Source organism: Aplidium turbinatum, chromosome 1, assembly GCF_918807975.1.
Source record: "Aplidium turbinatum chromosome 1, kaAplTurb1.1, whole genome shotgun sequence".
In the NCBI taxonomy this organism is placed as follows: domain Eukaryota; kingdom Metazoa; phylum Chordata; class Ascidiacea; order Aplousobranchia; family Polyclinidae; genus Aplidium; species Aplidium turbinatum.
Window position 1 is genome coordinate 22,604,072 of NC_137472.1, and position 14,375 is coordinate 22,618,446.

The 14,375-nt window shown below is 36.4% G+C and overlaps 1 protein-coding gene across 3 annotated transcripts in view; it reads left to right on the forward strand.

The window, feature by feature from the left end:
• Positions 1-14,375, forward strand: part of LOC145770140 (chromatin remodeling protein domino-like) — a 169,121-nt gene that overhangs the window by 3,696 nt on the left and 151,050 nt on the right. For 2 of the 3 annotated variants that reach the window (XM_082581728.1, XM_082581733.1), the window contains exon 3: positions 713-884. In XM_082581728.1, the coding sequence (XP_082437854.1) occupies positions 713-884 (172 nt within the window). Of the gene's footprint in view, positions 1-712; positions 885-14,375 lie in introns of those variants that run through there. The other variant, XM_082581740.1, reaches the window with a different exon arrangement.

Sequence of the window (14,375 nt, forward strand, 5' to 3'; positions counted from 1 at the left end):
CTTAAACTTTTGGCCACAACTATATATATGTACCTTGTGACGTCACAGCGAACAGCATCACAGCTTGATGCGCGCGAGACCTCGCAAACGGGTATCAAACAAAAGCGGCCTTAGCGAGACGAGGGCTACAAAATTTGGATTTTTTTTTGCTAAAACGCATGTTGTACACAATGACATCACGCTGAAACAAAAAACTCGCAAAAAGTTAATTTGGGTTTCCCCGCCCTTTAAGTGCAAAATTTCTGCCATATATATTGAAAAAATAACAATTAGTTTTAGTTAGAAATAAACAAAGTCTCGCATCAGTTAAACTCGCCCCTGGTTGTGCACCGTCTTCCTGGCATTCAATTAAAAAATGGTTTTCGATTTCGCCATTTACTCGACGAACCTCCTAAGAAACTTGAGTTGCTAAGCGATCTGTTTCCAACGGCCCTTCCCTACTGTATGTACAGTGTACATATGTTTCAAAGCCTTGTTTGCATTGCTCTTACCTGAGTGAACGCAAAAACACAATATTAATTACGGAACGGATTTTTAGAAATACGATTTTTAACGTTTTTTTTATTTTGGTTGCTGGTAAGAAGTTCTGGTAGGTCATGCTCGGTCGCCGGGAAAATAAAGTAGCTTAGAGGCCTGTATAAGAGCTACTGCTGTAATGTAGAGGATTATATTAAAGGTCATTAAAAACCTATTTCATGTTTTTTTTTTCCAGCAGTAAAATTAAAAAAAGGCCGAGCTTTCAAAACAATTTGTCTGAGACTTATGAAGATGGTATTGGTTCACAAGAAGAGATATTAGAACGAGCAAAGCAAGAGGCTATTGTAATACGAACAGTTGCTGAACTTCGCAAACAAGGCTTGTGGTCACAGAAAAGAATGCCAAAGGTGGAGTATTTTATTTGGAATTCTGTTTTTTTTTCGCTAATATTTTGTCTAAAATTTAAATGCTGGCACAAAATTTACATTTTTGCTTCTCTGAAATAACCAGGACATTGCTAAGTTAATGTGTATCCGTTGACTAGACTTCACCATAATATGTGCAATGAAAGAAATGGATGATAAAAATAAATGAAAAATGAATGAAAGAAATAAACATTCAAAGGACAGAACTTCCCAAGATTCATCATCTGAACAGTGAACAGTCCTCATCATGGGTAGCATTAGATGAGCAATTGAGCATGTGACCACACTTCTACTAGCTTGCCAATCCAACTCAAAACTTAACTATATAAGCTAATATATATATAATACAGTACTGGTAGTATAGTTTTTGGAGAAAGTTTGCTTTTTTGTACTAAAAACAGGCAAGGCAGGTACACAAGACATCAAGGTTGAGGATGATAAGTATATAGTTACATATTTATTATTTAGAAATAGTTTTAAATATATTTACATATTTACAAATATTTGCAAGCAATAAATTTCAACTTTCTAAAACCAACTATTGTACTTGTAGTTAACTGACTGAGTAACAACGAGACATGTGCAGATTTAGAAAACCAACAATGTGGATTTGTGGAAGGAGACAGACGAAACAAATTGAATTACATTAGAGAAAACACAACTAACCACAAATGGATTGCCACTACAATAGTGTAACGTGATACATTTAGTAAATGTTAAGAAGAATCCATGAGCCTCCTGCGAATACTAATTTTTATTAAGATTTGCATTTGATTAACAGTGCTTCCTGAATTTTTGTGTCAAATGGGGATTTTCTTTTGCTTAAAATTTTAAATGAATCAGTAGAGAATTTTTGGTCAGTAGTAGGCATCCTTCCATCTTTTCAGATGATGGTAGCACTCTGGGTACGGCAGCTTCAACCCGTAGACTGCTGTCCTCCGGTTTGTTTTTCGCACCCAGGGATGGGGGAGACTGGAGTGGCCTCTCTAGAGTGCTGGCCTGGGCGTCTGTACTCTGTATGGAGGTCTTGCGCTGCCCAAAAACACAACAGGACCCCCTCTCTGCCTCTCCGGCGTAGTCCGAGGGAATGCAAAGCGTGACACTCGACGACGGTTTGGCTGCAGGAGTTGCCGGAAGGATGTCAGAGTTTGACAGTCGACCGTCTCACGTACTCCACTCCGGATTTTCTGTCTGGGTTGATTCCCGTAGCCTTTTCCAGGACTAGATGACTGGATGTAGCCACAAGACAGCGGAGGTTTTTGAATCAGGGTTTGCCTTCCCCTAGACGAACTGCCGTCCAAGGCTAACGGGCTCCGTCTGCCCGGCTGTTGTACTGTCTTTTGTCTGACCTCTTACCTGTAACCTGCCCGACATGGTTAGACCTGCCAGGGGCTACGAGCCCCCGTCGGTATAGCCCACAGGATCCTTGAGGTACTCAAGCCTCCCCACCACGGCAAGGTAACAAGTACGGGAGAAGGGATGTATAATTGTATATGATCAATATAAATTGAAGGTCTGATTTGGTCAGTATAAATTGCATATTCCATGATATGATCTTTGATGGAACTTTTCTTTGTCCCTAAAGTGTAGATGCTCTTGTACTCTGGTGGACATACCGATGTATGTCAGTGCCAAACCACATGAACAAGTAAAAATATATTCAACATTTGAGCAGAAATGTGAAGGCGTCTGGCACTTTAGTTGAAAATACGAGCTAATTTTGAATATAGGCAAAATATTTCAGAATGGCCCGTTTTGGCTAGTTCTCTATTCGGCTACAGTCCGATTTGGCTAGTCCGACTAGCCGATTCGGTTAGTTCCCTGTTCGGCTACAGTTTTGAGTTTTATTTTGTATTTTATTCCACAATATTGTTTCTTTTGCATTCCGACAAAGAAAAATAAATTGAAATGAAATTTAGCGCAAAATGTTTGAACTAATTGAAATGTTTGCTCACATAAAATCGACATGTATCCTACGTCACCGTCTCTAACTCTATATGCAAACTTAGAATATATTAGAATCTTCAACTATTACAAAATTCCAAAGCCAACGACTCTTTCTGTTTATTTAGAGAATGTTGTATTGTATTCCACAATATTGTTTCTTTTATAGTTGAAATTATCGAAGCTTTAGATGAGTGGGGTTTAGACCTAACCACTGAGATCTTAATACTAAAAAGCGAATTAAATTTATTTTTGAACTATTAATGTTTGCTTAGATAAAATGGACATGTATCCTGCGTCGCCGTCTGCATGCAAACTTGGAATATATTAGAATCCTCAACTATTACAAAATTCTAAATCCAACGATGCCTTGTGTTTATTTACAGATTTTTGTATTTTATTCCACATTATCGTTTCTTTTATAGTTGAAATTATCGAAGCTTTAGATGAGTGGGGTTTAGACCTAACCACTGAGGTCTTAAATCATATTTATGACACCAGAAACATCCCTAGTGATATAATATGGTACGTTCCATATTCATAACATTACCAAAGAAAACCGCAGCAACAGAATGCTCACTCCACAGAACAATTAGCCTTGTGAATCATCTAACAAAGATCTTACTCCGAATCATGATGATGAGATTGAAACCAAAACTGAAATATTCTTCTGTTTATTGAGAGAATTTTGTATTTTATTCCACAATATCGTTTCTTTTGCATTCTTGCATTTTATCCAGTGTTTACCTTTGACTGCCTTCCCAGACGGCAAAATCCGTCATTTTTACATTCAACTTCTGTGGTTAAATCAACATTCAACAATACATTCAACAAATTTTGTTGTCTGGGTTCGTTCAAAATAAGTGTTTTACATCAAAACAACATTTTTTATGATTAACAAAAGAGGTTAATGAGATAAAGTCTCAGCGAAAACGTGTCAACGAAAAAAAGACAGTTGCCAAATAGGGGAGATGCAGAACCTATTATACATTTTTTTCTTTTTTGCTCTCATTTCTTCAGCTCATATCAAAATTAGACAAAATGTTTAGAGAATACGGCTCAGGTCAATGTTTATTGACTGTGTAAATATCTTGAGAATCGAATTTATTTTTGTCAAGTTAAAACTTATACAAACTTTTTTGAAAAGTGTGTAATAGGTCCTGCCCCTGAAGGATCTATTATACACAAGCAAACATTGAAAAAAAACATGTTTTTTCACTTTCATTGCAAAAACAAGCACATAAAAATGTGAAATAATAATACTTAATGTTTATGAACACTTTAATTGCCAAAGTAACAGAGACAATATAATGTTGCTAGAAAAGTAAGGTTTATTTTCAAAACATAACAAAGTTTAATTCTTCAAGTGCCTTAACTCATTGTATAATATGTCCTAGACGTTACTGTACTTTATAATTGGTCCTTTAAGGATTCATTTTTAAGTCTTAGTTAATACAAAAATATTTACACGAGCAATCACTCTGAAATTTTGTGACAACTTAGGTTAATTACCACACAACTGCAAATAAATGCAAACTTTTGCAAAGAGCTTCAATAACAAAATTTATCGCTTTATTGCTGAACTCCCAAAAGTTTACATTTTGACCCCAAATTGGAAAATCCTGTGTGTCTCTTGAACCGAAAGCTTTTATCACACGAAACTTCATACAATTTAGTTGGCCTAAAATCTTGATCCAAAACCATAAAAACCAAAAACATTCATTTTGAAGTAAAGAAAATACAGCGCTGTATAATAGGTCCTTCTGTATAATAGGTCCTGCATCTCCCATAGCGTTTGACATAAAAGATGAAGTTAAAACCTAAGTGGCAGTTTAGAAAAAAACCTGGGTTTCGGCATTACATGACCTGGAATTCCTGTGGTTCCTTCTTCGTTAGACTCTCAGTTGATGTTACTTTATCATGGCAGAGGAATCGATTAGTACGCAACGCAAAGGTGAGGCTTTTCTACATGATGGCTACTTGTTTCAACTAGCTCAATATAGTGCAGAATGCAGACAGGCTTAAGAAATACTGGCGTTGTTCTTGACGTGTTGAGAAATGCACGGCTCGCATCCACACTTGTGCGGCAACAAATCAGGTAATAATGTGTGTTATGATGGCCATATTTTGATCATTTGAGAAAATGTTGTGCCAAGACATGTCAAGTACTTGAATTGTAATAATCGCAACCATTGTTTACCTGCATTGACGCTGGACCTGGGAATGCACCACGGACTGGCCTACCCTAGTAATTACAACTGCTTTGATAGTGACGTTGTGCTATTACTTATTACTAGGGCCATTTTTTTACCTAAAAAATAGAAAAATATGGCTATTTTTTGAAATATATGACTTTGTTTTAGAGCATCAAATTCATGCTAATCTCTGTAATTAATAACTCGTATAGAAGTTTTTACATGTATTTTGAACAATAACACACTCGAACAACCAACAAAACACTTCTGTAGGACACATGTCGATTTTGTGTGAGCAAACATTTCAATTTAATAGTTCAAAAATAAATTTAATTCGCTTTTTAGTTTTCACTAAATATCACTAAGTAATCAACAGAAGGCGTCGTTGGATTTAGAATTTTGTAATAGTTGAATATTCTAATATATTCTAAGTTTGCATACAGACGGTGACATAGGATACATGTTGATTTTATGTGAGCAAACATTTCAATTTAAAGTTCAAACATTTTTCGCTAAATTTCATTTCAATTTATTTTTCTTTGTCGGAATGCAAAAGAAACAATATTGTGGAATAAAATACAAAATTCTCTAAATAAACAGAAGGCGTCGTTAAACTAATTTTTGTTGGCTTTTCAAAAAATTGCCGAATAGGGAACTTGCCGAATTGGACTAGCCGAATAGTAGCAGACCTAGGGTTGCAAAATTCCCGGGAATTTTCAGATCCGAAACTTTCCATGGAAATTTTGGGAATTAACGGGAATTTTTGGGAATTTTCAGAAACTTTCAAAACAATCTTAATTTGATGTTGAAACAAGAAAATGGCCTTATATTGTTTAGAATAAAAGTACTATAGTCATATGGGGTAAAAAAAAACAAAATAATAAAACTTTGTCACCAAATCCATGTTTTTTCCAATGAGGTCATGATATTCTGGGGTAATATAAGTCCACTCATGTAGCTTCCAATCACATTAGAAATTTAAAAAAAAATTCAATAATTGCTTGTCAGTGGTTAAAATTTCTTTGTTTTTTTTTACCCAGTAAAAGGGGTAATAAAAAACATAGCTGGGGTAAATAAAAACAAAGCTTGATAAAGCATATTCCTCACATGTTTCTATGCTCTAAACCTGTTAAATGTGTAAGTATGATGATATCAATGCTAGCACTACAACTTTTTCTCTAAGTCTGTTATATTAATGGTGCACAAAATGAAACATCAAAACATGAGAATCACATCATCAAATCATGGTGCCTTCATTATGAGTAAAAAATAAAAACAATAAACCACTGTACATGCTACAGCATTACAAATCACCATAGTGTGATGCTAGGCTAATATATGCGTGGAAAAGTGTGCCTGAAGGAAAGAACATAACAGAAACAACAATAACAAGAAGCATGCAGAAAAAAGCAGCAAATTTGTTCAGCCGAAGTGTCCACTACGGTACATCATGACTTATGTCCAATAACATTACAAGCCAAAAACGAGTCAAATTGTACACCAGGATCCATCGCAACTTGAAAACCTGTTCTACTGATGTTTTATTGTTTACTACTCAAGCTGAACATTGTTACATTAGCAACTTCTTTCACAAAGGTAACATTATAAGTGACTTCTTTCAAGAATAGTTTGTTAGCGTTACTTATTTCAAAGAAGTATATATATGTAATTAATATATATAACAGCTTGAATAGTAAACACCAGTAGAATAGGTTATCTAGTTATTACAAGCCAAACTTGCTAATTGCAGCAAACTTTCTGGAGGCACTTGTTTCACAAGAAAACTTGAAGAATGATTTCCCTCTCATGGCATCTGTAAGCACAGGCTGTTCTGGTCCAAAAAAGCAGTACTTTACTGAAATAATATCTTTGTTAGGTGTAGTCGGCCAATCCCACAGCATACGGCATGGATCGGACGTCTGTTCTTTCTTGTGAAGAAACTGAAATTCCACAGATTCAGCCATGTCATCTTCTTCATCATCAAAAAAGACCTTCAGAACTTTGCCCCAATAGTAGCATTTGAGACTGCTCCAAAAAACAGCAAAAAATTTTCCTATGTGTTGTTCTGATATAACAATGTCGTGTTTCTTGTTGCTTGTTTTGTCTGCTTTCTCTTGTCTATCCTCTTTATCATCAGTTTCCTGGATATCCTTTAACAATTCTTCACTCTCGCTGTCTGAAATGATTCTCTTCACCACCTTCTTTTTAACTGCTTTCTTCTGTACCTTTTTGATAACAGCTTCTAGTGAGGTTTCTGTTTCCTTTGGAACCAGTTGCACAACATATCGCATACCTGGCGGGGCAAATGCTTGAATTTTTTTGATCAAATATGACAGGTCATTTTCATTTTTTTCTAATGCTGATGATGTTGAGGATGTGGGAATGGAATCGATGGCAGTTGACACACTGGAAACAAAAGAGGAATTTACATCAGATTCAGATTCATGCAGTGGATCTTGGTTAACATCCTGATCAGAGCACTCAAAATCCACAGATATTGAAGTACTAGGATGCAAAATTGGAGAACCGTCTTGTTCCGAAGGAAAACCTTGCTCCTCCCACTTTTTGTATGATGCAAGTTTGATTTTGTCTAGCCTTGATACTTTGTATTTGTCAGCATTTACGGGAAAAACACCAGTTGCAAGAATCCCTGCTTTAATGTTTTTTTCGCTCATTCCTTTTGGCCATATGCTACACCAGGGGTTCTTAACCTTTTTTCTTTCATTACCCACTTCCGCTACTTAATAAACCTATATTCCCCACATACTTTTAAAACTGACTGAAAAATCAAAATGAATCCTAGTAACCTGTGTGACATATCCCAAAGCACAATAGTATTTAACAAAAAGAACAATTTCAATGAGAAGAATAACATTAAAGATTGTCCATTAATGTCAATGCGATTTTTGTTCTTGCTTTTCAGCGACGATCGAGTCAATGTCAGGCTCTATTTTTGAGATTGCACAACGCAAATCTGATTCCAGATCAATTGTAAAACAATGCACTAGGACTCGGTGTTTGTTAAAAAATATTACTTTTGTGACTAACTAATCAGATTTACTTCCTTGGATATTCGAGTACAACTTAAAACAATTTCCCACTTCTAGACCAGAAAGAATTTCCCACTGCATGGATATTCAGTAATTTCCCACTGGTGGGAAATTTCTCACCGTTTAAGAACCACTGGAGTACACATAGAACAACAAACCCAACTTCAAATTACCCACTTGAAATCCTCAACTTCCCCACTAGTGGGTAATTACCCACAGGTTAAGAACCCCTGTGCTACACAGAAGATCAACAAATTCTGCTTTTCTCAGAGGTTCTCGTGCACCTGTCCTGTGTACTCGCTCTGTCAATGCTACTTGGTAGTAACATTTCAGTGGACTGAAGCAAGCTACATCCAGAGGTTGTAGTACATCAGTGCAATGAGCTGGCAGCTTTACAAGAGATATATTGTTTTGAGTTGCTAATTCAATAGTTGATAAGGACAATAGGACATGTGTGACATGTGGCCATCAAAAGTGAGAAGAAGAGGGCGGATATTAGGGTGCGGCTGATGCCCCGATCTGAATCAAAACACCCTAACTTTTTTTTATAGGTGACGCTTGGTACAAAAACAATATTTATGAAGTTTAAGACCAATCTATAAATGTTTAGGGAGTCCAGATTTGAATTGAAAATTGAGAAATTGGGTACTTAATTGCCATAATCGGGTAGTTTTACACTGCTACATAGTCCTTCATTTATCATGGTAAATTCTGTATTTAAGGTCATCCATTATTATGTTCCATACTATTTTTTAACTAGTAAGGTTTTGCAAGCAGACAGCCAAACACTATTTTGAGAAGTAATGTGACAACCTATTGCAAAATATGCTTGATGTATTTGCTGGAGAATGCAAGTATTACGCAGTAGAACAACATAGTCTGTGTATTAACCCGTACAACACACAACTTTTATTAAATGTGAGTGACTGAAATCTTTCTGGTCACTACTTGTCAGCTTTACCTTGAGAATCGCTAAAAGTGGAAACATGCCTCTGTGATGTCATAATACCTTCAAAATGACACCACTGTTTAGCTCAGTCAAATACCTCCAGTTTCAGTCTAGTAAGTGCAGATCATTTCTAAGGCATTGTTCCCAGGTTCAGAAAAAGTTAAATGTAAGGAGTCGTTGCAGAGTCAGACTTAAATTATTGGTTGAACTAGAGCACTTCTCCTATATCAAGACAAGGCTCCTAACCATTTTAATTGTGATAACTTAGGAATGTGAAATATTCATAGAATCGTATTTATCAATTGCAGAATACACTTACAGTCCAGAATCAATACGTGTAGTTTGTATTCAGTTGGTAGGCTATTTAATCGAAAAAAGTTTGCTAGGCTACCGGTATGTCTTCTCATGCACAACATGACCCTCGGTATGTTCTACTCGCTACGGTTACCACAAAAGCAGATCAAGGTATCAAACGTAGCAAGTTACCAACCTACAAGCAAGTGATATTCAAATTAATTCAAACAATTTTATCAGGAAGGCAGGTAATTACAGTAAAGTTGAACAAGTTTTTACGTTTTACTTGTGAGCTACGTTTTACGTTTTACTACAGTTTAAAAACTACGCAACTGTATAAAAACTACGTTTTACTACAGTTGCAAAGAAAAAAATGTCAGAAAAAATAATTTCTTTTTACAAGCAAGAATTTCAAATAAAGATTAAGAGAGACAAAGGCAAACCACTAAAATGTATACAGGAATTTCAGAAAAAGCTTAGCAAAACCTTTCCTTTCTCGCCACGCAATGTAATGAAAAAAATAGCAATGAAGAAGACATGCTATTCCTTATCAGTATGCATTATACAAGACAACCGGGAAGCAAGTATGGCTGGAAAAGATAGAGTGTTAGAAGCAAAAGTTAAAAAGATCAGTACCAGGCGACAACAGCAAGATAGATGAGTAGCAAAGGAGGAGACCCGAGTTAATGGCATAAATAATGCTATTGATTTAGAAGCTGAGGATGACGTGGACAACGAGCCATGCACAATAGGGTGCGTCGTGTGCCCCAATGTTCATATTTTTTGTATTATTTTTTTCAATGGTGAGGTTTCACTGAAACAACAATAATATGAAGTTTCAGAAAAAAATATTAATGTTTAGGTGCTCCACATTGCAGTTAAAAATACAGGAATTTCAACCCTCATACTCCATAAATACCTTGTTTTAACATAACACTGGTGTACACGATTTTTGCTCTATGAACTTTGAAAACTGATTTAGAGTAATTTTGGGGTGCTGAATCCGAATCTGCCCTCAGACTTATCCTATTACGTCAGGTATGTGAGATATGATGACAGCAAATTGTTACTTTTGTCGAAAGTGGAAGATTTGACGTTGCGTTTATTGCACATACATATTTTGCTATAGGCAGAAATCCAGGCCATGTCGTGCATAAGTAGCTGAAATACACCAAATATAAATTTTGATACCAATTTGTTTTCTAAGCAACATTATTAAGCATGCAGTAGTAACAATCTAAAAGGGAGGCTAAAAGTATAACTGACCCCCCCCCGTCAAAGGTTTGCATGAAACCACAAAGGATTAAGTAGGCTTGTGGCAATGCTTGTACAGTAACCTTACTTAGGCTGTTTTGGTCTGTCTAACACTAACCATTCGTTATAGCACTGCATATGTTGGTGGTGAACGCAATGCCAAATCTTCCACTTTTGACAAAAGTAACCATTTGTTGTTATCATATCTCACAAACCTGACGTGATCTGAGGTTAGATTCGGATTCAGCTCTGCAAAATTACTCTAAATCAGTCTTCAAAGTTCATGGAGCAAAAAATAATTCTTTTTTTGTTTACCAGTGTAATATATGGATTATGCCTGCATTGTGCTTGGGCATGTTGAATGTTGATGAAGACTTGCAGTTTTTGTCAGTCGGGAAATTATGTCATTCAAGGTGGCTAACACTTGCTTGTAGACTATTTCGTAAATACACTCATGCAATCAACCCTTCCAAAAGTTTCATGAACTTGTCTGAGTACTGCATCAAGGTTTGCTTCCCACCTTGGTTTGAAATAAAACACCACAATTCATTATCTGATGGGTCAAAAAACTTCTTCAACATGTTGCAAAGAAATCTTCCCAAGCCAAGAAGTAAAAGATTTCCAAGAAGGTTTTGGAATGCAATGCATTATTTGCTCACTCTGAAAATGTCATTGTTGGAATGCTAGGTGATGAAGACTGTCAAGTTAGAAAAGCAGCAGGCCAACAAATCTATTCCTTAGGTGCACAAGCACAGGAAAAGCAAAGCAAGAATCATGTTGGCTCCTCACAAAAAGCAGAAGATGAAAATCGAAAGCTGAGAAAGGAAATTTCACCAGCCGTGCCACCTGCAATATGCAGATTTCTTGTGCCACAGCTTAATACTAAAGCAAAATCATACCACCAACTTGTGAAGCTTGGCACAGTTCATAAGTCTGAGCCACCTATCATGAGATCGCTAGCAGATCAACAGCTTGACAATGTCATTGACGAACCTCTGCGGCTGGATTATCCTTGCCGCAACCAAGCAGTGGAGTGTCACGTTAAGCTAGTGACTGTTAAAGCAAGCTTATATGCTGTAGGTTTTGAAAGAAGGGATGGACTGATTCGTCAGAAGGTGCGATCTCGTCAACTTATGAAAGAATTCAACAGCAAGAAGGAATTCCCACTAGATTGACATGTTCACCTTTTTGTGCTGGTTGCTAAAGTCTCAATGTAGTACAGGTAGTCTAGCACATGCAGCAGTATGGAGTATATCAATCTGTGTGCTGGTATTTCCTTGACAATGATTTCATGGCAGATCACAGTCTACCCATCACCAATTATGTCTACTAATTACAGTATTTGTTTTATGCACCTACACTTTGAACAGTCCAGTTAGTAACCCCCAGGTCGTGCAGTAAAGTTGTTACTTGCTACTGTGTGTGTACATGACACGAGCACTATATTGTATTTCCAGTCACACTACTGTACCGTTAGACCACTGCCTACATGCTCTCGATTAACCCTTGTATTCTCTACATCATGTGTAGTGTGTACCATATATTATGCATACCATGCTGTATATTTATTGCAAATGCAATAAGCAAAAGTATCCAAGTCATCTGTGACCTGCATCAACATAATAGGTTGATGCTGCATATTATGCAGTACAGTATGTGCATTTACCCATTACCTTGTGCCTGCGCTACCGTTTTGTCCAAAACATTGTCAAATATACGCTTTTTGTCATAACTTTTTTTCTAGTGAAATTAAGGCAAAAAATCCTCATAGAGCAGATAAAAACATTATGATTCTGCATCATTTGATACCAAACTCATGTTCCTAGCACCAGCAGTTCCAAAGTTACATCCGATTTGAGAATTTTGGGGGTATTTCCCCATAAAATGGGGGGTAGAACGGCCAATATGTGGTACAACTCCCTGAAACCAGTTTTGTTATTGTTTTTAGCCAATTTGTCAGTGGTCTAAACCCCCTTTTTTTAATTAAAAAAAAATTTTTTTCAATCCACCCTATTGTCAAGCCAACAAGGGGATACAGGCAATTGGGATGTGGAGCACCTAAACCTTGACCAAATTTTTTGAAATTTTGTAATTTTGCTTTTTTAGTCAAGCCTCACCCACAAAAAAAAAAAATTTGTTTTCAACCATTTTTTAAATTTTTGGGGGCACACGACACACCCTAATGCACAATGTGCATTGCACATCTTCAATGATTTGTGAGATAGAGGAAAAACGCTCTCATGAAAGAAGATCAAAAACAGGAACAGCCATGTTCTTTTCTCATGACATAATGAAATCTCCAGGATTAGTTTCTGCAGAAACAGCATTACACCAACTGCCTTATCTCTTACTCTCCATTTTATGGTTCAAGGCTGTTCTGAAGATGCTTTGAAGCTAAATCTCCATCCATCTCAGTCACCCAGATACAGAGTTGAAACAGCGCAACATATTTCAGAAAAAATTCTCTCCGCGTGGTCACCACCTGCTGTTGGTGCTTTACATTGGGATGGAATACTTCTGGAGACTTTAACCAGCAAGTAAAAGCAAGATGAAAGGCTCCGAGTTTTGATATCTGGCATCGGCATTAAATTGTTGGGTGTTCCAGTAATTATTTCAACCCATTCAAGAGAAACAGCTGGAGCACTTGTGTCCAAAGTTACTATGCAGTTGCTTGAAGATTAGCATTGTAAAGATTTTGTTACATCTCTTGTTTTTGACACAACAAGCTGTAATACAGGGCATTAAAACTGGTGCTTGTATACAACTTCAAGAAGATATAGGTCGCCCCTTACTTTAGGCTGCATGTAGGCACCATGTGGGTGAAATAATTCTTTTTAGGGTGAAAACCTGTGGTGAAATGATATGCAATTATGTATCATAGAGTACTGAAACACAAATGTTAGAATGTCACTTCGTAATATCTAAATTTTAACTCAAAAGCAACAAAGGAGTGCTTATATTAAATTAAATTATGGTTAAAGCCTACACAGCGCTGTGGTAAATGGCATTAAAAGTATAAAACACTGATTTTCTAGTGTCAGTTATGGTTTGTTCTGAACAGAGTATTCATTCAAAGAATTTGCAATCCAAAGACACCATTTTTGAAAGTTTTTGCAAAGTATGCTTCACAAATTTTGCCTAAACTTAGAAAGTTTGCCAAAATTCTGCAAAAATTTCAGAAATTCCATTGCACGAAGTATGTAAAATTGACACACTGGTTCTAAGTGAAATCTAAGCTGCTGTTCACAGCATAAAAACCATAATTTGCAATAATTTACAAAAATTAGCTGGTATCACATGAACAATGAACATATAAAAATCACTCAAATTTTTTTTAAAACATAAATCACTCAATTTAATGTCAAAATTGAAATTTGAGAAAATTGATAATCCTATAAAAGTTTGATTGCAATCTGGACCCCCTAGACTTTATTTAATTTTGCTGAAACTTCATATTTAAGCTTTGTACATCAAGCCTCACTTCCAAAAAAAGTTAGGGTTGCTACAATCAAGTTTTAAATTTTACGGGGCATCAGCCGCACCCTAGCGGATATGTTCTCTTCACAAACTCTTTGAACCAATCATGAAATATGTCACATGTGATCCAACCAGACTCACTGATTCCATAAAAAGTGTTGCGAAGTGCATGCCCTCCCCTCCATGTGCTTTGCAAGTTTTTTCCTTTGAAAATCACAAGAGGGTCATGGGCAGTGCCATCAGCGCAACACACTGCCAGAATGGTGGTATTTTCTCGATTTGCCCCACATGTCATTCTGATAGTTTTCTT